Source organism: Rhineura floridana, chromosome 1 (genome assembly GCF_030035675.1).
Source record: "Rhineura floridana isolate rRhiFlo1 chromosome 1, rRhiFlo1.hap2, whole genome shotgun sequence".
NCBI classification, from domain to species: Eukaryota; Metazoa; Chordata; class Lepidosauria; order Squamata; family Rhineuridae; genus Rhineura; species Rhineura floridana.
The window spans coordinates 306,449,114-306,470,407 of NC_084480.1; the positions used below are offsets into that span (position 1 = coordinate 306,449,114).

The 21,294-nt window shown below is 41.8% G+C and overlaps 1 protein-coding gene across 7 annotated transcripts in view; it reads right to left on the reverse strand.

The window, feature by feature from the left end:
- ASAP1 (ArfGAP with SH3 domain, ankyrin repeat and PH domain 1) overlaps positions 1–21,294 on the reverse strand; it is a 284,334-nt gene that overhangs the window by 6,958 nt on the left and 256,082 nt on the right. For 6 of the 7 annotated variants that reach the window (XM_061606803.1, XM_061606813.1, XM_061606823.1 and 3 more), the window contains 4 exons: positions 18,920–19,090; positions 10,349–10,415; positions 7,850–7,908; positions 175–680 (listed from right to left, as the gene is read on the reverse strand). In XM_061606803.1, the coding sequence (XP_061462787.1) occupies positions 175–680; positions 7,850–7,908; positions 10,349–10,415; positions 18,920–19,090 (803 nt within the window). The remainder of the gene's footprint in view (positions 1–174; positions 681–7,849; positions 7,909–10,348; positions 10,416–18,919; positions 19,091–21,294) is intronic. The other variant, XM_061606851.1, reaches the window with a different exon arrangement.

A 21,294-nucleotide genomic window follows, 5' to 3' on the forward strand; every position in this document is an offset into this window, starting at 1 on the left:
TGAATTGTTTTTAAATATTGAATTTTAAATTGTTGTAACTCGTCCTGGCAACTTATGGTGAAGGGCAGTAATAAACTGAAAAAACAACTCTATTTGACAATACACACCCCAAATCAATGTTGACAACAATAACAAACCTGTACCGCAATATAAAAGAACAAAATGTCTACTTACCACATTAATTTTTCTAGGAAGTGGCACAGGCGTCTCTGGCAATGCATGTGTTACATCATTAGAGTCTTCAGATGCTTGCTTTTGGATGGTGTCTTTAGATTGGACCTTTGGAGAAAGATCCACAGAATGAGATTTTTGATTCGCCTCTAAGAGTTGAGGCTTTGGTGGCATTTCTCCAACCGGAGTTTTAGCCAAAGCATCTCCTAGTTGAGGCTTTGGAGGAAGGTCCTTCATTTGTGGCTTCGGAGGCAAGTCTGCAAGCTGTGGTTTTGGTGGTAGGTCCCCTAACTGAGGTTTTGGGGGTAATTCTCCTGGCTTTGGGGGTAAATCTCCAATTTGAGGTTTTTGGGGTAGTTCCAGAGGCTGAGGCTTTGGGGGTAAATCTCCAGGTTGTGGTTTCTGTGGCAGATCAATAGAAAGTGAAGCAGACTTCTGAAAAAATTCTGAATGTTGACTGGACTTGTCTATTGAAGGAAGGTGAATTGTATCTATTTTTCTCAGTGCCACTGAAACAGAAAGAAAACACAAGATGAATTTCAGAATAGGCCTTGCTTTTCCTGTATTTCATCAGATAAAAGTTCCACACTCTCTTCACTCCCATTCTGTAGGTGTCAGTTATCTTCTATGCCATAGTAAAATATCCCTAATATATGCACGGACCATGACGAGAAGGAGAAAAAGATGTGCATGCAGCCAGCCTCTAAAGAACAACCCTGTTTAACACAGGACCATGTGTGGACAGAGATGATACCCATGGAGCACTCCAAAGCCTCATGTGACACATTTGCTAAACACTTTGCCGATAAAATCGAGCGCCTGAAGAGCATGATTCCGTACGCCGTGGATACAGGAAGTGGGCCAGAGTCGGCCAGTTGCATTCCGGTCCGGTGGGATTGTTTTCAGCCCCTCCCCTCTGAGGAAGTGGACAAGGTGCTCTCTTCTGTGAAGCCAACCACCTGTCTGTTTGACCCGTGCCCCTCGTGGGTCATTGTGAGCTGCAAAGAGAGGCTGAGCGAAGGGATCAAGGCAATGGTAAATGCATCCTTGGAAGAGGGTGCAATACCACTAGCCCTCAAGGAGGCAGTAATAAAGACCATCTTGAAAAAGTCCTCCTTGGATCCCCAAGAGTTGAATAACTTTCGCCCAGTCTCTAATTTACCATTTCTGGGCAAGGTGATTGAGCGAGTGGTGGCCAAACAGTTACAGACACACTTGGATGAAGCAGATTATCTAGATCCATTCCAATCGGGCTTCAGGACCGGACATGGAACTGAAACAGCCTTGGTCGCACTGGTGGATGATATGAGGAGGGCGTTGGATAGGGGAGAATATACCTTCCTTGTCCTCCTGGACCTCTCAGCGGCCTTCGATACCGTTGACCACGGTATCCTTTTAGATCGCCTGGAGTTATTGGGAATGGGGGGCACTGTTTTACGGTGGTTCCGTTCCTATCTCTCGGACAGGCAACAACGGGTGGTATTGGGGGATGAGGTATCAGACCCTTGGCCTCTCACTTGTGGAGTGCCACAGGGTTCTATCCTCTCCCCCATGCTATTTAACGTCTATGTGAAGCCACTGGGAGCTATCATCAGGAGTTTTGGGCTGCAGTGTCACCAATATGCGGATGACACTCAGCTCTATCTCTCGTTTAAGTCCTCACCAGAGTTGGCTGTGGATACCGTGTCCAAGTGCCTGGAATCCATAAGTGAGTGGATGGGAGGGAATAGGCTGAAACTAAACCCCAATAAGACCGAGGTGTTGCTCGTGGGAGATAAGAGAAAGCTGGGAGATATAGACCTGGTGTTAAATGGGGTAAGATTACCCCTGAAGGAGCAGGTTCGCAGCCTTGGGGTCATTCTTGACTCCCAGCTGTCCATGGAGGCTCAGGTTTCAGCAGTGAGCCAGGCAGCTTGGTATCAATTACATCTGATACGAAGGCTGCGACCCTACCTTCCTATCCATCTACTCCCATGGTTGATACATGCCCTGGTCTCCTCTCGCTTAGACTACTGTAATGCGCTCTACGTGGGGTTACCCTTGAAAACGGTCCGGAAATTACAGCTGATACAGAATGCGGCGGCACGTTTGATTCAGAACAGCCGTCGCTGTGATCATATCACTCCGGTGTTAGTAGACCTACACTGGCTACCAGTTGTTTACCGGGCCCAATTCAAGGTGTTGGTGTTGACCTTTAAAGCCCTATACGGTTTCGGCCCAGTTTATCTGAAGGAGTGCCTCCAGCATCATCAATTATGCCGCCCGACGAGATCAGCCACACAGGACCTCCTCTCGGTCCCACCGGCCAGAACTGCTAGATTGGCCCGGACCAGAGAGAGGGCTTTTTCGATCGTGGCTTCCACCCTCTGGAATTCCCTGCCTTTTGACCTTCGTCATGCCCCTTCCCTGATGGGATTCCGCCGAGCCTTGAAGACCTGGCTATTCAGGCGGGCCTATAGTAGCTCTGGATTGGATTAATTTTTATGTTTTTATTAATTGGAAGCTGGTTTTAGATGATTTATTGAATCGTGACCTTTTGGTCTATATATTGTAATTGTTTATATTAATGTACGTCGCCTAGAGTGGCCGTTCATTCGGCCAGATAGGCGACTCACAAATAAAATTTTATTATTATTATTATTATTATTATTATAGCCGACAAGGATGATAGCCGGTATGGAGAACAAGTCTTATGAGGAAAGGTTGAAGGAACTTGGCATGTTCAGTCTGGTGAAGAGAAGGCTGAGGGGTGACATGATTGCACTCTTTAAGTACCTGAAGGGCTGTCACATAGAGGAGGGTACAGATTTGTTCTCTGCTGCCCCAGAGGGTAGGACTAGGTCTAATGGTTTTAAGTTGCAGGAGCGTAGATTCAGATTGGACATTAGAAGGAACTTCTTGACAGTAAGGGCAGTTTGGCAATGGAACCGACTGCCTAGGGAGGTGGTGGGATCCCCTTCACTGGATGTCTTCAAGCAGAGGCTGGACAGCTATCTGCGGGAGATGCTCTAGCTGTGGATTTCCTGCTGTGAGCAGGGGGTTGGACTCGATGGCCTACAAGGCCCCTTCCAACTCTATGATTCTATGACTTGGCCATGGTGCTCCACGCTCTGGTAACTTCCAGAATGGATTACTGCAACATGCTCTATGTGGGGCTCTATGTGGGGCTCTATGTGGGCCTTTTTCACACTGCCTGGGCCTTATAACATCTACTCCAAAGGAATGAAGTTTTAGACCTTTAAGCCCACTTTGACTTGCGTGTACTTGGAGGGTAAAGTCACTCACCTCCACAGCAATATTGATGCCACATCTATTTTCATTGCAGTCTCTAGTTAAGGTGTCCAGTGCAACGTTTGCTGTAACATCATGGGCTCAGTTTCAGTTGACGCAGTCTGATGACATGGACAAGGTGCTTGCGATGATGCACCCAAATACACCCACTGCCCCTCTTGGCTCATTATAGCTTGCGGGGGAGGTATAGGTGGGTGGCTCCAGGGTGGGGGGGCATAGGTGGGTGGCTCCAGGGTGTGAATAATGCATCTTTCTCGGAGGGAGTGCTTCCAGCTCTCTTCACAAAGGCTGTGATTCAACCATTCCTGAAAAAGCCCACCCTGGATCCATGAGTTTACGACAACTAGCATCCAATTGCAAATATTCTTTGTGGGGTGAAGGTGATTGAGAGGGTTGTGGCGGGACAACTACAAGCACTTTTGGATGAAACAGATAATCTTGACCTATTTCTGTCTGGGTTCAGGCCTGGTTATGGGACTGAATGAGTTTTGGTTGTGTTGACGGATAACATCTATTGGGAGGAGGACAGAAGTGCAACTCTGCTATTCCTAATTGATCTCTCAACGGTTTTTGATACCACTGACCGGGGTATTCTCTTGAGCAGACTTGATGAATTGGGTATTGGAGGCACTGTTTATAGTTGTTCTGGTCCTATATCCAGGGTTGGTTTCTGAGAATAGCACTGGGTGATTATCTCTCAGCCCCCTGGCAGTTGTGCTGTGGGGTACCATCTTGTCCTCCATGCTCTTTAACATCTATATGAAACTGTTTGGAGCAGTCAGGAGGAGATTTAGGGCAAGATGTCATCAGTATTGTTGATGATACCCATCTCTATTTCTTGGAAAATCTGAATCGGGAGAAGCTGTACTTGGTGGTGGGCTGGATGAGGACCAACAAATTGAGTCTGAACCCTGCCAAAGTGGAGGCAGTGTGGCTGGATGGCTCCTGAGTCTGGATAACTGGTCAACTGCCTGCAATGTATGGGGCTGCACTGTTGCTGAAGGAGTAGGTTTGTACTTCGGGGGTGCTCTTGGATGTATCTTCATTAATAGAGGCCTTGGTGTCCTCAAATGGCTAAGAGTACCTTCCACCAGTTTCAGATAGTAAGATAGCTATGGCCATTTTGGACTGGGATAGCATGACAACTGCCTGCCATGCACTGGTTCACTCTACCTCACTTTCCTTGAGGTCTGCCAGGAAGCTGCAGCTACTGCAAAATGAAGAGGCTCAATTGCTCACCAGGGCAGACTATCGCAACAATGTTGTGAAACTGCAGAAAGAATCACATTGGCTGTCAATTAGCACCTCAGACAAGTTCAGGGTGCTGGGAATGGTGTACAAAGCCCTATACAGCTTTGGATCAGGATACTTAAAAGATCACCTCACTCCTTATATACCCAATCAACCACTGAACTCTAAAGAAGAAAGCTTCCTGCAGATAACATCTGATCAGGAAATTTGTGCCATGTGATATATGAATTGGGCCTTTAGCATGGTGGCACTTTGAATGTGCCTCCTGCTACATATCAGACAGGCGCCATCTCTATTTTCTTTTTGGCACCTACTGAAAACCTTACTTTTTCAACAAGACTTTTAAGTGGAGATCTTTATCCCAGTATGTATCTGTATTGGATTTGAAATTGTTTTTATACAGTGCCTTGCAAAAGTAATCAGAGCCCTGACCAATGCTCTCATATTACTGAATTACAAATGGTACATTGTAATTTTGTTCTGTCTGTATGATATTTTATTATGCAACACTAAAACTCAAAATCAATTATTGTAAGATGATATTGGTTTTATGTTGGAAAATGCTTGTAAGGAACATAAAAAACTAAAACATGTTGCTTGCATAAGTATTCAACCTCCACACATTAATATTTGGTAGAGCCATATTTTGCTGCAATAACAGCTTTAAGACTTTTGGGGTAGATATGTATTATTATTATTTATTTAATTTGTATCCCACCCTTCCTCCCAGCAGGAGCCCAGGGCAGCAAACAAAGCGCTAAAAACACTTTAAAACATCATAAAACAGATCTTAAAATACATTAAAGCAAAACAGCGTTAAAACATTTAAAAAAAACAACTTTAAAAAAGGGTTAAAAACATTATTTTAAAACATATTAACAAGCAATTCTAACACAGATGCAGACTGGGATAGGTCTCAACCTAAAAGGCTTGTTGAAAGAGAAAAGCCTTCAAAAGGCGCCGAACAGATAGCAGAGATGGCGCCTGCCTAATATTCAAAGGGAGGGAATTCCACAGGGTAGGTGCTGCTACACTCAAGGTCCATTTCCTATATTGTGCAGAACAAACCTCCTGATAAGGTGGTATCTGCAGGAGGCCCTCAACTGCAAAGCACAGTAATCGACTAGGTATATAAGGGGGAAGACGGTCTTTCAGGTATCCTGGTCCCGATATGTATAGGGCTTTGTACACCAAAACTAGAACCTTGAACTTGGCCCGGTAGCAAACGGGCGGTGCTTTGCACACAGCTTTGCACACAGTGTCAGAGGGATTTTGGCCCATTCTTCTTGGCAGATTTGCTCCAGGTTGTTCAGACGTTGCTTGTGGACCGAAATTTTCAAAGAGTGCCACAGATTCTCAATGGGATTGAGATCAGGACCCTGAGTGGGCCACTGTAGGACATTCACCTTTTTGTTCTTGAGCCACTCCAGTGTTGCTTTGGCCTTGTGCTTGGGATCATTGTCCTGCTGAAAAGTGAATTTCCTCCCAAGCTTCAGTTTTTTAGGGGACTGAAGCAGGTTCTCTTGCAGTATTTCCCTGTATTTTGCTCCATCCATTCTTTCTTTGATTTTAACAAGATGTCCAGTCCCTGCTGATGAGAAGCATCCCCAAAGCATGATGCTGCCACCACCATACTTCACTGTAGGGATGGTGTGTCTTGAAGCATGGGCAGTGTTAGGTTTGCACCACACATAGCGCTTTGAGAGTTTTGGCCAAAAAGCTCTATCTTGGTCTCATCTGACCACAAAACCTTTTCTCACATCGCAGCTAAAGCACTTTCATGCTTTCTGGCAAACTCCAGACATGCTTTCAGATGCTACTTTTTGAGTAATGGCTTCTTTCTTGCCACCTTCCCATACAGGCCAGTGTTATGTAGAGCTCTTGATACGGTTGACTGGTGCACCATTACTCCACTCCCAGCCACTGAACTCTGTAGTTTGTTCAAAGTGATTGTTGGTCTCTCTGTGGCTTCTTTCACAAGTCTCCTTCTTCAAGCGCTGAGTTTTGAGGGACAGCCTTTTCTTGGCAGTGCCTGGGTGGTGTGATGCAGCTTCAATTCCTGATTATTGATCCAGCAGTGCAACTGTGCTCACTGTGATATCCAAACTCTTGCATATTATTTTGTACCCTTTTCCTAATCTATGCATTTGTATTACATTATCTCTCACGTCTGTAGAATGCTCTTTAGTCTTCATTTTCCTTCAGATCCACAGCCAATGGTCCTTCAACAGTGGGGTTTTTATCCTGACAGTGTGATAGCCACTTTAATGGTTCACAGGTGGAGGCCAATGGTAAGGTAATCGTGTCCTCGATAGGGCAATTTCTTTCAGCTGTGTAAACTGGGAGCTTCCACAGCACAGGAGTGAATGCAAGCAACATGTTTCAGTTTTTTATGTTTCTTACAAGCATTTGCAAACAGAAAACCAATGTTACCTTACAATAACTGATTTTGAGCTTCAGTGTTTCAAAATACAATATCATACAGAACAAAATTACAATTACCATTTGTAATTCAGTAATATGAGAGCATTGGTCGGGGTTCTGATTACATTTGCACGGCACTGTATATGGAATTGTTTTTAATTGTCTTCTCTGAAATCGCTTTGAGATATTTTATGGGAAGCGATTCATATATGGAATCAAATAAGTGAAATAAAATAAAGAGCCTGGAAGAGTGCATGTGGCCTCAGGCCTGAGGTTTTGGTAGACGCCAAAACCAGCACCTTGAAAGTGCCCGGTAGTTAATGGGCAGCCAGTGCAATTCTTTCAGCAGTGGGGTAACATGTTGGCGATATCCTGTCCCAGTGAGCAGTTGCACCGTCACATTTTGCACCAGCTGCAGTTTCTGAATGAACCTCAAGGCCCCACTATAGCAACTACTTTACTAGTTCTTGTCCCTTCCCAAGTCTTGAAACCTACAAAGCACCCCACAGTTAGGCAAGTCCATTATATTGAATCATCATATTATATTTTTAAAAAAATCATCCTGATAAAATTCCAAACATGCTGCAAGGGGGGCAACAGAGGAAGAGACAACCCTGGACCCCCTGTCAATCAACAGTAGACAACCCAAGGCTGATAGTCTGATATAGTATAAAACAGTTCTGTATGCAATTATGCTCACACATATACTTACCTTTTTGAGGTAGTTTTGGAAGAACTCTTGGGCCCAGTGCAGTCTTAGCAGTCCCAGTGCTGATGAACAGACAAATAATAGGTTACATCTCTATAATGGAATATCCAAATACCTTATTTAGAGCACCAGACATCAATATTAGCAGAGCAAACATTTTCCACAGAACAGACTGGAAATCTCACAGGAGCATTAGTTGATTGTGGGCTTGATTTATTCAAATAGAACAATATGTGTATATAAACTTGTTTAGAAAATTGGGCTAGTGAAAGAATATACAAGTACATCTTAACCTATTAAAAGAGAATGCCACAAGATCAGAACTCAAAATGGAACTGGAAAAGAACCGTGAACTGGGGGGAAAACATGTATTGTCAGATTCTGAATGATTTCTGCACTCAAATGTGTGCTGCATGATCAACCCAAGGATATTATTAAAAGCTACAAATACACATGCTATATGAGCTCCTGTACCTGCTGTGTTTGAACATTTGCATATTGATCAAATTTCCAATAAATAAAATGTTTCAAAAGAAAATAAACTCTAAAATGTGACACAGTTTTGAAACAGTGTTGGCTGAAGCACACAAATGCACTGTACTGCCTTTTTTGGCAGGGGAAGAAGACATCCTCAGACTATTTCTTCAAAGCTGATTTTATAATATTTTCTGAGGTAACTGGTGCTTTAGAAGATTTTTACATGGTTGCCAACACAGCATGCACGTATGTCAGCAGAGGCCTTTTTTGGTGTGCAAGTTAGGTGTGCAAGAAGCCTAGAAAGCTCTTTCCAAGCCTAATTAATGACTGGGGTGGGTGAATGTGTGTGGTTGTGGTATGTACGCATGCCGATGTGGAGTGGTGGCAATGTGTGCTTGATGCCTACAACAGTTCTTTCAGTTTGCATATCTGCCCATAGGTCCTGAATAGGCTGGAGATCCCTGTATTAAAACCAATAAATGCAGAAGATAAAAAGGACAGTACTTCATCAGATTTGCCAATATTTGCAAAATGTACACATAAGTCGTCAAGCTGTTTTCATACTGAAAAGTACAGAAATACCTCTACAGCTAAATGGTGCCGGTCCTATACTCGGAGGAACTTCTGTTTGCATTATGTGGTTTTCCAATTCTTCTCCCTTCTATTAAAGCCCCTTATGCCTCCTGCAAAGCTCCTCCATCAAAGACTCTCAAGACTGGCCACCATTAAGAATGTCAATTACTAATTCACTGCACTTTTTCCTATTTCACCAGAGTTGACCACCAATCAATTCACTGGATAACCTACATTCTAATGTTATGAGTAGAAAACAGTCTCTTATCTACTGTCTCCACATCACCACATCATGCATAATATTATATAATCCTTTTTCATGTCCTCCTGCTCCCTTACCCTTAGCTGCCTTTTTTACCTAAGCTAAAAAAGCCAAAAACACTATGGTCTTTCCTTGTGAGAATGTGCCCCAACCCCAGATCATTTTGGTTGCTTTTCTGGCTCTAGAATATCCTTTTTGAGATGGGGTGACTAAAAGTATGTAACAAGTGTGGCTGTGCAAGATTTGTAAAAGGCATTATGATATTGGATCTTTTTCTTTTTTATTATTTGCTTAATAATCCCTAGAATCAAAGTTGATTTTTTCACAACTTTCACCTAGATGCATGTATTGGTTCTTTAAATGGCAGCCCTAGTAAATACATTTTGCTTATTAATGGATTTCATTTGCACTCAAAATTTGGAAAGCAAGGAAAACCCATTGATTTATTCCGGTTCTACAAAATTTTTCTTGCAGGACTCTTGACTGCTGGGTCACACATTGTTATTACGTGAAATTGGCAGTCCTTATTAATTGTCCACCCACCAAAATAACTAGGAAATCTACGTATAAGAATGTTGTTCAAATTGTTCACTTTCCTATGTTTAATTTTTATTTTAGAAATAGTAGATCATTTTAGTCACTTGGAAATTGAAAGCAGGGATAGGAAATTTTATTATTACTATTACATCAAGTTTATTACCTGTCCTTCCCCAGCAGGCTCTAGGGTGCGTTATGACAGTTTAAAATTCAATGTTAAAAACAATTACAACAGATTACAATCACAAGAACAGGGTGGATCCTGAAAGCCCACATGTCAAAGGCTAGGATAAAGAGGTACATCTTCACCATGAACCTTGTTTGATATATCCATCTTATGGAAAAGCTGCACACCATTTTCCCCAATAGATGTGTCTAGGAGTGATTCACTAGATAGAAGAAGGTGGATAGCGCAGATATGGCCACTGGGCTTTACATTTTACACCCTAACCTTATGTCTAGCAAAAGCAAAAAAAATTTTTTTTGATTAAAAAATGATGTGCTAGTTAAAAACAGCTAAGGTCTACCATTAATATATAAAAAATGCAATTTTCTATTGACTCATGAAAGTCCACCAACATCTAAATTAATATTCTTGTATGGCTACAGTGAACAAAAATTTATAGACGTATAAATGTAAAAAAAAATCTTACCCTGATTGTTGAGACATCCCCTCAAACTTGTTTGCAGTCTTTGTGGCAGGTGGACCCAAATCATTACCTAAGAATTAAAATATTAAATACATCTTTTCATTTTAAATTGGAAAAAGTAGCAGATATCACATATAACACTTTCCTAGCAGAAGCTATAGGATCTCATGCCTACATTTTTTATGCATAACAATTTAAGGCCACAAAAGGCACTATGATCTATAATATGAATTCCTATGAAATGTCAATTTGAGCAATGAAAGTCAATCTGCTAGTAAGGGAAAAAAACATTTAAACGAATTATACTACATCTACACATTTCTTTTGAGTACACCAGTGTTCGTACAGGAAATATGCTCAACACTGCCTGCATGCACTTGTATGTATTTGTGGCCAAAGTGCTATGAAAGAAGTGTGACAAAGTTAAAACTTTGTGATCTGTGGCATTTTAAAAAAATTGTCACACTTTAGTCCATATACGTGGACAAATGTGCTAAGAACCTGAAGGCAACATTCCAGTACTACTGTAGGGCCCTGGCCATACTGCGGAAGTTCAATATTCTCTTTCTGTGAGAACTTTTACTTTTATCTCCTCCTTTCACAACAAACTGGGAATCTATAGGCCCGATGCACACAAATGCCGCTGCAGAGCTTGAGGCGGAACTGGTCCTCAGATCGTTAAAATCTATGGTATAAAAGAAAACCACATTCTTGGCAAAGAAAAGGGAATGCATAATGGGTGTAATGTGCTACTACCAGAATTGTGTCCCATTCTAGCTCCCCACTTGCCTCCAAACCTATTTCAGGTAGCCCTACAGAGTAACCCCTTTTTGAGCAAACACTCTTCTCATCAGGGAAACCAGCAGCTTCAGCCAAAACAGCAAGTAATGGTTGGGGTCAGCCAAAATGTACGGGAGGAGGAAAGGCCATTTAAACATGTTGTTTGCTTTGCAGAGGGGAGGAAGAACAAACAGAGACCACCTTTGCAGCCACCCCAGCAAGGAGGAAAGCCAAAAGCCCTGAAAAGCTGGAGAACTATGAACTTCCCTCCCCCACAGAGAGAGAATAAGAGCAATTTGGCAAAGAGATGGGAAGGGCTCTTACCTAGAAATAAATTTACTCCTGTTCCTTTTTCTTTTCTATCCCCCCCCCCAAATCTCCTGTTAAAATCTTACTTTGTTTGCCTTGTCCTTGCCTACCCTCTACAGGTCACTACTGGGAATGTAGTAACTCCAAGACCTCTTATAGCCAGAAATGGACTGCCTTCAAGTCAATTCCGACTTATGGCGACCTTATGAATAGGGATTTCATGGTAAGCGGTATTCAGAGGAGGTTTACCATTGCCTCCCTCTGAGGCTAGTCCTCCCCAGCTGGCTAGGGCCTGCTCAGCTTGCCACAGCTGCACAAGCCAGCCCCTTCCTTGTCCGCAACTGCCAGCTGGGGGGCAACTGGGCTCCTTGGGACTATGCAGCTTGCCCACAGCTGCACAGGTGGCAGGACATGTAATGCCTGAGCCACTCCCTGTGGGGGTGATCTTTAGCTGGCCCTTGACACCCAGGAGACACAAGCGGGGATTTGAACTCACAGACTCTGGACTTCCAGCCAGGCTCTTGTCCCCACTGTGCTATACCAGCTGTTCTATAGCCAGAAAGGTCACTATTATTTTGGATTATGTAGCCCTTGCTGGCACCTTTCCCTAGAACATCTGGGAAACCCTTTGTGTGGATCCTGCTGTGGTATGAAACACTTGTTGCCACTGGCTTAAGGAAGTTGGGAGCTCCGCAGAGCCCCAGAGTTGGCTACTTTCACAAGAACTGGTAGGCTCCTGTTTCTATGCTGTAGCCATTCTTGAGACCCAAGTTTGGAAGATACCTGCTATAATTAATTTAGAAAACATTTTTTATTTAAGAGCACCCTCTATGCTAAGTTAGTCCTAGGAACAACATAAAATAACAAGGACATGCTAACAGGAAGCATAAAAAAGAAACAGTGATGATTGTATCAGATGAGACGCAACCCAAGAAAGGAAAGTGGCAAATCTAACCAGCTGCCAATGTTTTTAAACAGTAAAAAGGCAGTATGTATTGGTTCAAAGTGCAGTACTGGTTAAAGTTTTTTTTTTTAATAAAAGTCATTAAAAATCTTCAGATGTCTTAAATCAGATCATTTTGTTCCTTTGCCAACTTTTCCAAATTTATATAGAATATACATTCTGTTATGTTAATACACAGTTGCCAGCTGTAGTGAAAATGCTGCTTAATTTAGAGATTTCCAGATGCGTAGCAATGTTAATCTCTTGTAGAGCTTGGAAGTAACTCATTAGAAATAACGAGTTACTTGTAATTCGTTACTTTTAAAATAATGAGTAACTTCATTACATTTTGCTAGTAATAATTGAACAACTAGCGATTTCCCTACGTTTTAGCAGCAACGGTAACGTTTCCTGCATTATGTTTGGACGTTACTGGGGGGGGAGGAGCACACGGAAGTCTTCTGGTCCTGTGATTGGTGGACAGAAGACATGTGCCTCACACTGGGCTGCGCAGCCTCGCTCTTCCCTCATGCTCTGTCTTAGGAGGCACGAGGGAGGAAGTGAAAAGGCAGATGATGTGGAGTGGAGTGGAGTGGAGAGAGAGATGGACAGTGGAGGAAAAAGCCAGGGCAAGGATGATGGAGGATAAAGCAGCAGCAGAATGGAGCTGAAGAAGAGCTGTGGTGAGTGATGATGGTGTGTGTGTGTGTGTGTGCGCGCGCTCCCCCGTGCATCCTGCCACCCCAGCTGCTCCTCCTTCACACCTCCTGCCGCTCCTCCCCCCGCATCCCCTTCGCACCTCCTGCCATCTCCCTCGTGTCCTGCTGCCCCCCCACTGCTGCTTGTGCTCCCTGCTGTCCCCACCGCATGTCCTGCTGCCCCCGCTGCCCCCACCTCTCGTTCCCCTGCTGCCGCTGCCCCGCCGCTCGTCTCCCGGAGTTTTAACTTTACCTGAGTTTTCTCACGTGGTTCTTTCTCATGCGCTCTCTCTCACACACACTCTCACACATGAGGCTTGTGCTTATGTGCTTTTTCTCTCTTACTGGCCCTTTAAAACCAAATTCCTAAGCATTCATTTGCATTTAGATCTCTTTGATTCCTTCTCATCTGAAGACAAATCCTCACAAAGGCTGCTTAATTAGACCAAATTAGATTTCAAGATGACTTTAAAGTCTCTAACATTAATTTCTATCTTCACCTATCCCTCTTTATGGTGCCATCCATAGTAGATTGATTTTCCTGTTTCACCTTTCCCTAGACACCATCTACCCAGTTACTAAGCTATACAGGCTGAGATATGCAGAAAGCTCTCTCCCCCCCCATGGTAAACCTACACAATCTTTATTTTAATTTCAAGAACTTTAAAAAAAACACGTTCTCCTCTTCAGCCAGTCTCTCAGAGTGGCTTAAATAAAAAAAAAACTCTCTCTCTCTCTCACACACACATACACACACACACAGAGAGAGAGAGAGAGAGAGACTAAGCATTCCATAACAGAGCATGCTCAGTACTCATTTGGGCTGTTTTGGGAGTCATCCCCTTTGTACATAAGCAACAACACTTCCAGCCTGAGCTTCAGAAATAGAGGGAATGATACTCTGACCAGTTTAAGTGTCTAAATCTGATTGGAAACTGTACAATTTGATACAAGGTGGTTGTTAAGCATGACCTAAAAGCTGCAATCCCAAGCATACTTACTTGAGAGTTGGGAGTAATTCCCACAGGAGTCAGTAAGATTTACTTCTGGGAGTATAGGATCAGTCTATAAGAGTCTCTCTGTAGACACCATACATGTAAGCACATGGCTGTTCCCCAAGAATCTTGGGAACTCTAGTTTACCCCTCACAGAGCTACAACTCCCAGCACCCTTAACAAACTACAGTTCCCAGGATTCTTCTTTGAGGGTGGTGGTGGAAAAGTGCTTTAAATCTATCATGTGTATGCAGCTTTGGTGAGATAATAGCTGAAGGTAATCAGCCCAAAATGATAACAAATCAGCAGGCATTCTAAAATACTAATAAAAAGGGAAAGAGAAAAAATACTTTACATACATAATTCAGCTGTATTGTTAATTATAGATATAAAGGATAAACAGCATTTTGTCAAAAGTATTTTTGTCTACAATTTATACCTCCTTGGTTTTCCAAGCTTGGCATGGAATGCTTCTTAGAAATACAGTAAATTCTGTTATCAACACTTCAGAGATGTACATCTCTAGATTATCAGAATCAGGAGCACTTCCAGACAACCTATTTATTGAGAATTCATCCTGATTTGTTTGCAGGGAATGCTCATTCCCATTTATTTGCAGGAGAGTTGGATAATATTCTGTCAAAGCAAGTGTTTCCCCACACTTTCCAGTGCATTTCCCCATAACTTTCCTCAAAAGATGTTTTTTTTGGGGGGGGGAGGAGCGCGTTTGTTGCACCAGACCTCCCAATCAATTATAATTATGCAACCTGAATTTGCTGGTTTTGTTTGTTATGTGCCTTCAAGTCGATTACGACTTATGGCAACCCTATGAACCAGTGACCTCCAAGAGCATCTGTCATGAACCACCCTGTTCAGATCTTGTACGTTCAGGTCTGTGGCTTCCTTTATGGAATCAATCCATCTCTTGTTTGGCCTTCCTCTTTTTCTACTCCCTTCTGTTTTCCCCAGCATTCTGGTCTTTTCTAGTGAATCATGTCTTCTCATTATGTGTCCAAACTATGATAACCTCAGTTTCATCATTTTAGTTTCTACTGACAGTTCTGGTTTAATTTGTTCTAACACCCAATTATTTGTCTTTTTCGCACTCCATGGTATGTGCAAAGCTCTCCTCCAACACCACATTTCAAATGAGTTTTTTCTCTTATCCGCTTTTTTCACTGTCCAACTTTCACATCCATACATAGAGATCGGGAATACCATGGTCTGAATGATCCTGACTTTTGTGTTCAGTGATGCATCTTTGCATTTGAGGACCTTTTCTAGTTCTTTCATAGCTGCCTTCCCCAGTCCTAGCCTTCTTCTGATTTCTTGACTATTGTCTCGTTTGGTTAATGACTGTGCGGAGATATTGATAATCCTTGACAAGTTCAACGTCCTCATTGTCAACTTTTAAGTTACATAAATCTTCTGTTATTATTTTAGTCTTCTTGACATTCAGCTGCAGTCCTACTTTGGTGCTTTACTCTTTAACTTTCATTATCATCATGGTCTGTGGGTGGGTAGGAGGCGACAAGGGAGGAGGTGGACAGTGAGCCAGGGTGGAGTGGAGAAAACAATTGTTTAAAAAAATTAAATGGAGTGGAAAAGGAGCCAGAGGGCAAGAACATGGCTAGAGGAGAAGGAGGCAGCAGCAGAATGGAGATAAAGAATTGTGGAAGTGAAAGATGACATGTGTGTGTTTGCAGTTGGTACACAAAGTGACCTCCATCACCCTCTCTGGCTACTGTGCTGCATTTTAACTTTTTTGCATCTCAGGGGAATATGTTTGCTTGGGTGAGTTTCCCTTAGTTGGTGGCAGGGCAGGGTCCAGGAGGTGGTTAAGTGAGAGAGATTATGCTTGCTGGCTGAGGGGGGAGGGTTGCGCTTGGTTTGACATGCAAAGATCTGAGTAGTGGCCTCTGCCTCCCTCCCCACCTCCCTTACCAGCAGAGAGACCACCATTGCTATCATGGATAAAAAGAATTATTCTACTACCTCTGTATGTGTGTGTTTATTTTTAATGTTGTTTAAGGCTACTTAGATGTGCAGCAGCCAAGGCCAGCACCTTGTAAGCATTTTTTTTAAAGTGACTGAAACGTAACTGTAGTGATTACTTTTGAGCGAAAGTAATCAGTTACTTTGGAGCAATTGTAATTGTAACGGCAATTACTACTTTTTCGGTCATGTAACTGTAACTTGTTACTTTTTAAAAGTAATCTTCCAAGCTCTCGTCTGTTGCAGCAAAAGCAAGGGGTCCGTGAGCCTGTGGCAGTTTAAACACAAAATTACAATAGTTTTATGCCATAATACATTTATTAGTCTTTAAGATGTCACAGAAGTCTTTCTTGTCTCAATTTGGAGGAGAGTCAAACCAGAGGTGCAAGCCCAAGATTTCTAATTGCAAGCAGCACATGAATACAAAAACAATGAATAAAGGCAGACTAACCATACAGTAGGTCTTCCCTTTGTCATGCAACAGCTAATGACTTATTAACACCAAAAATAATTCACACTATATTATTTGGCTGTGCCAGCTGGAAAGAGAACCCCAAAGTTACTTCAGTTCTGTGGCCAACTCTGCCAAACTCAGGATGGCATTCAACTGAATAATTGTGTGCATGGATTACCGCCAGTGCAACGGGATTCCCCCATGTTCTTGCACACACCCTGTCACCAAACTGGCTCTGAAGGGTTGGGGGAACTCCAGGAACAGATTTAGGGAGTGCACAGAGGAGGAGATGGAGAGAATGTTTGGAATGAGAGACTTAGCACTACATTGAATACAATCCTCACAGTCCTCATTTGCATGTTACAGTAAACCAAACCATGGCTTAGCAGAAACAAGCAAACGTGCGGGTTCCTAGAGAAGAGATCACGGCCACTTTACTCCTCCCTAGTCATTCTGTTGCTGTGCTGAGCTAAGCCATGGTTTGGGCTTGTGACTTAGCTTTCTATAGACAAACTATAAACTGTAAAAACCATAGGACAAAACTTTGTTATGGCTCGCAGTTTGAGAAAAAGTACTGTATGCCCACTTTTACAGAAGATTAATCTGCATGCCCAAACACATTTTTCTATTCTTGAATTTCACCTGTTTAGATGTACACCTGAACCTACAACAACTTCTCGCCAGCTTATAGATGGAGGTAATTTTGATCTATAAGCAGACACAGAATTCTTCATCCATATTTGACTGTTCCTGAATCTGGAACTGTACTGCCCAGTTTGCATTGAAAAAAATATCAATCAAGTAAATTTCCTCACTCTCTGTACCTAAATGCTGAGCACAAATCAAATTGTAGACTTTTTCAAGTTAAAAGATTGTGACAGTGGAGTCAAAACCTATCATCACATTTGAGTATATAGTTCAATAGTTCTAAGGAACACGTTTTAGAACTAAAGTTGAAGAGTTTAAAAACAGACCTGTCAGGTAAAGGTGTATAGAAATGTTACACTAGACCAGTTTGCGCATCATAGTAAAACACAGTTAATGGGTTTACCATGAAGATGGAGAAGTTTTGCTCCTTCCCTAGCACAAGTGGGAGCAACAAACCATGACCCTCTGACTTAGCATTACCTCAGAACTATGACAGGCAAGCCAAGAAGAAAACATGGCTTCACACTATGGGTTGTTTGGTGCAAAACAAACCACAATTCCCATTTGGGTGTAATTCCAAGTCAGGGATTGTTGGTCCCACTAGGGGAGCAATGAACCAGGAGCCATCTGTGCATTCATAGTAAACCACTGGTTATGGCTTACCATGAAAACAAGGCCATTGGCAAAGTAATTTAGGCTGCAATCTTACAGATACTTAATCTGGGAGTAAACACTGAACTCAATAGGGCTTACTTCCAAGTAGACATATATATGATTGCATGATAATCAAGGAAAGGCTTACAAACAGTTGAAATTCATGTGGACAATATCACAGAAAAATCTTCTGCTTCTGTCATCTCATTTTAGCAGTTTAAAGTATAGTTCATTTTCAGCAGAGTACAAGGGCAATATGGTAGGATGGAGATGGCTATATCAAGGCTGAAGATTTAACAGCTTATGAAGAAGTTTGTTGTGGAGAGTCAAGACCTAGGGTGGTATTTAATGCTAGCCCTACTCAGAGTAGACCCACTGAAGTTAATAGACATGACTAACTTAGGTTCATTCATTTCAATGGGTTTACTTCCAAGCAAGACTTAGCTGACTACAACTCCTAACATTTACAGTTCTGTACAGACCAATTTGATTTCTCACCTTCCACCACACAGAGAAAATTCCTATTCATCCAAACAGAGCTGTGCCAACAAATATTATGTTTTGTGTCTACATATTATCACCACTAGAAACAAAGGTAGCTGTAAGCCCTGGAATTTACCCAGAAAAAGTCACAGAAAGTCAGCAGGCTTATCAGCTGGGGTGATTAATTTATAATCAGCAGTCAACTCAACTCAAGACATCACACCCAACTATGGTTTGCACTAACCCTGTAAAACACAAAATTATGGTTTGAGCTTCCAAATGCACAGGCAAACCACACCTTACAGCACCATTTCCCTTCTGCTCAGCACTCCAGTCTTTAGGTGGACGGGCCCTCTGAAGGTAGAGCAATGGTTGTTGCTAAGGTTTGCTAGTTCAGACATCATGCCAAACTGTAGGACAACCATGGTTTCCAAACTTCAACCATGATTTTTGACTCTAATTTGCCAGCCAATTGTAAAGTATGATTTTTCAATTCAAACATCCCACTGAATCTTAACTAGGGTTCCTTAACCATGGTTTGGTGTGATGTCTGAATTAAGGTATTATGAATATATCCCTCCCACTCCAGTGTTGTCTTAGTTTTTTAAAACTCACCCCAAGGAATTTGGCCCTTATTCTGGGGTCCATGAGGTAGTGGGCTTGGTGGGTCAGAGAGGGTTCTTTTGTGTCCAGGGGGTGGGGGAGGGGGCCTCTTCTTAGACAGAGTGGAGCTGCCACTAGTGGTTTGAGTGCTTAAAGGGAGGGTTGAAGGAGGGCCAGATGGACCTGTAAAATCAAACAAACAGCCTCTTACCAACACAAGGATGGGTTAACATGAAAATAGTACAAAAGGAACAAAAAAAATCAGACCACAGCAAAGTGTCGCAAAGGACTGAAAAACAAGTATAAGCCATTCCAAACATTAACAACATTCCTGTTATACTCTAAGCCTTTGACAGGGACAGTATACATATATACACATTTGAAATATTAGAGACAAGGCACTACAAAGGGATTACAGTTTACTATTTAGATAAAGCTGGCAATGTTTAAATTATGAAATTATTACATATTTAAAAATAAATGGAGAAGAGAAAGAACAGCTATGGATTTAAAGTTACTAATTGTAAGACATGCTCCACTGAAAGCTAATACTGTCTTTGTTGACTTTCTGTATAGCAGATTCCACAATTCCTAATGCATTGTGTTAATGCATTTCATTAATTTTTTAAAAAAACCTCTTACAATTTGTGTATATGAATTACAATAATTTTACTTCCATCTATTTGAAATTGTAAATCTTAAAAGCATGCTAAACATACATTTTGCTGGGTGTCCTATATAATAAATGTCATGAGTAAATACATTGCTAAAAGACTAATGGTGTAGAGCAGAGAAAGCTCCCAGTTTAAATTTCATTTCTGCCATGAATTCATTAGGTGATCCTGGGAAAGCTTCTCTGTGATTTGGAGATAATAATACTGATAATACAGTAACAGTATTTGTTTTATAAATTACAATTAGAATATGCTGTGTAGTGCCTTGAAAACCCCCAAACCATTAAATAAATGGTAATTATTAACATAAAATGTAAGAAATTTGGATTTACTGCCTCATTATACTGTCATATAAGATCAATGCCATATAAGAAATGAGTAAGATTTTATGTTCTAATGTCAAAGTAAATGAGCAGTGAAGATGCTGAAATTCTGAAATATGAAAATTTAATTTTGAATTCCCATTTATAGTTTAAGTCAGCACCCCTCGTTGATTAAAACATTCTTATTGTGAAATAACAGTCGTACTCCCACTCCTACTCCAGTTACATAACAGACACACAGATGATGAAAATAAGTGTACCAGTCTTAACAGAATTTAGAACATGGCTTTTGATAAAGAAAATGTTTTTGCTTGTTTTGAATCAAAACAAATATAATGATGACACTTGACTATGTAACAATTGTGTCATGTACTACGGAAGGTCAGTGATTACCACTGCAAAGACACAGGATGTCAGTTTTTATTCTGATTTCAGTATTGTTTACCTGGTTTTCCACCTATGGAACCAAATGTTTGAAGAGTGGTATACAAACACATTAAATAAATACTCCTAACGCAAATGGGCAAATACTCATTTGAAGGTTGTACATTAAAGCACCACTGCAGAAATAATGAAGAAATCTGTTCTAACAGTCTTTGTCTCTATCATTACCCGGACAAAACAAGTGCAAGAGCCTAATCTTGATGATAATCACAGGTTTTTCATTAGGTTGCACTGCAAACAGCTGCATACAAAATGAGGTCCCAAGTGCATCCATGGGTACCACAGCACATTCAAATTTCTACTTGGGCACAATGACATCAAAATAAGCTTGAATAAAAAGCACAACAGACAAAAGAGCACAGATTCAAAAGTCTACACAACTACAGGTGGATAGTAATTGCAACATTAATTCATACAGCACACAAATAGCGCAGGACACAGAATAAAGGGCTCAAGTTACAGGAAGACAGATTTCAACTGAACTTCAGGAAAAACTTCCTAACTCTTTGAGTGGTACGACAATGGAACCAATGACCTAGGGAGGTGGTAGGCTCTCCAACACTGGAGGCATTCAAGAGGCAGCTGGACAGCCACCTGCTTTAACTGGGATTCCTGGATTGTGCAGGGGGTTGGATTCGATGGCCTTATAGGCCCCTTCCAACTCTACCGTTCTATGATTCTTACATGCCCAGTGACATTTCTAAGCAAAATTACTCCAGATAGCCCAATTGAGATTAATGGGTCTCACTAATAATTAACTGTGCATAGGATTACAGCCTTACAATTATCTCAAACTATGACTATTGGTTTGGTATCATCATTTCAATGATGTTTGGTAACTTTAAGTAGCAATACACTTGCTTTGGTAGATAGAAGCCCTATGTGAAAGTACTGTAAAATGAATTTCCTAGTCTGAAAGTGTTGATGTAGTCAGCTGTACAGCCAC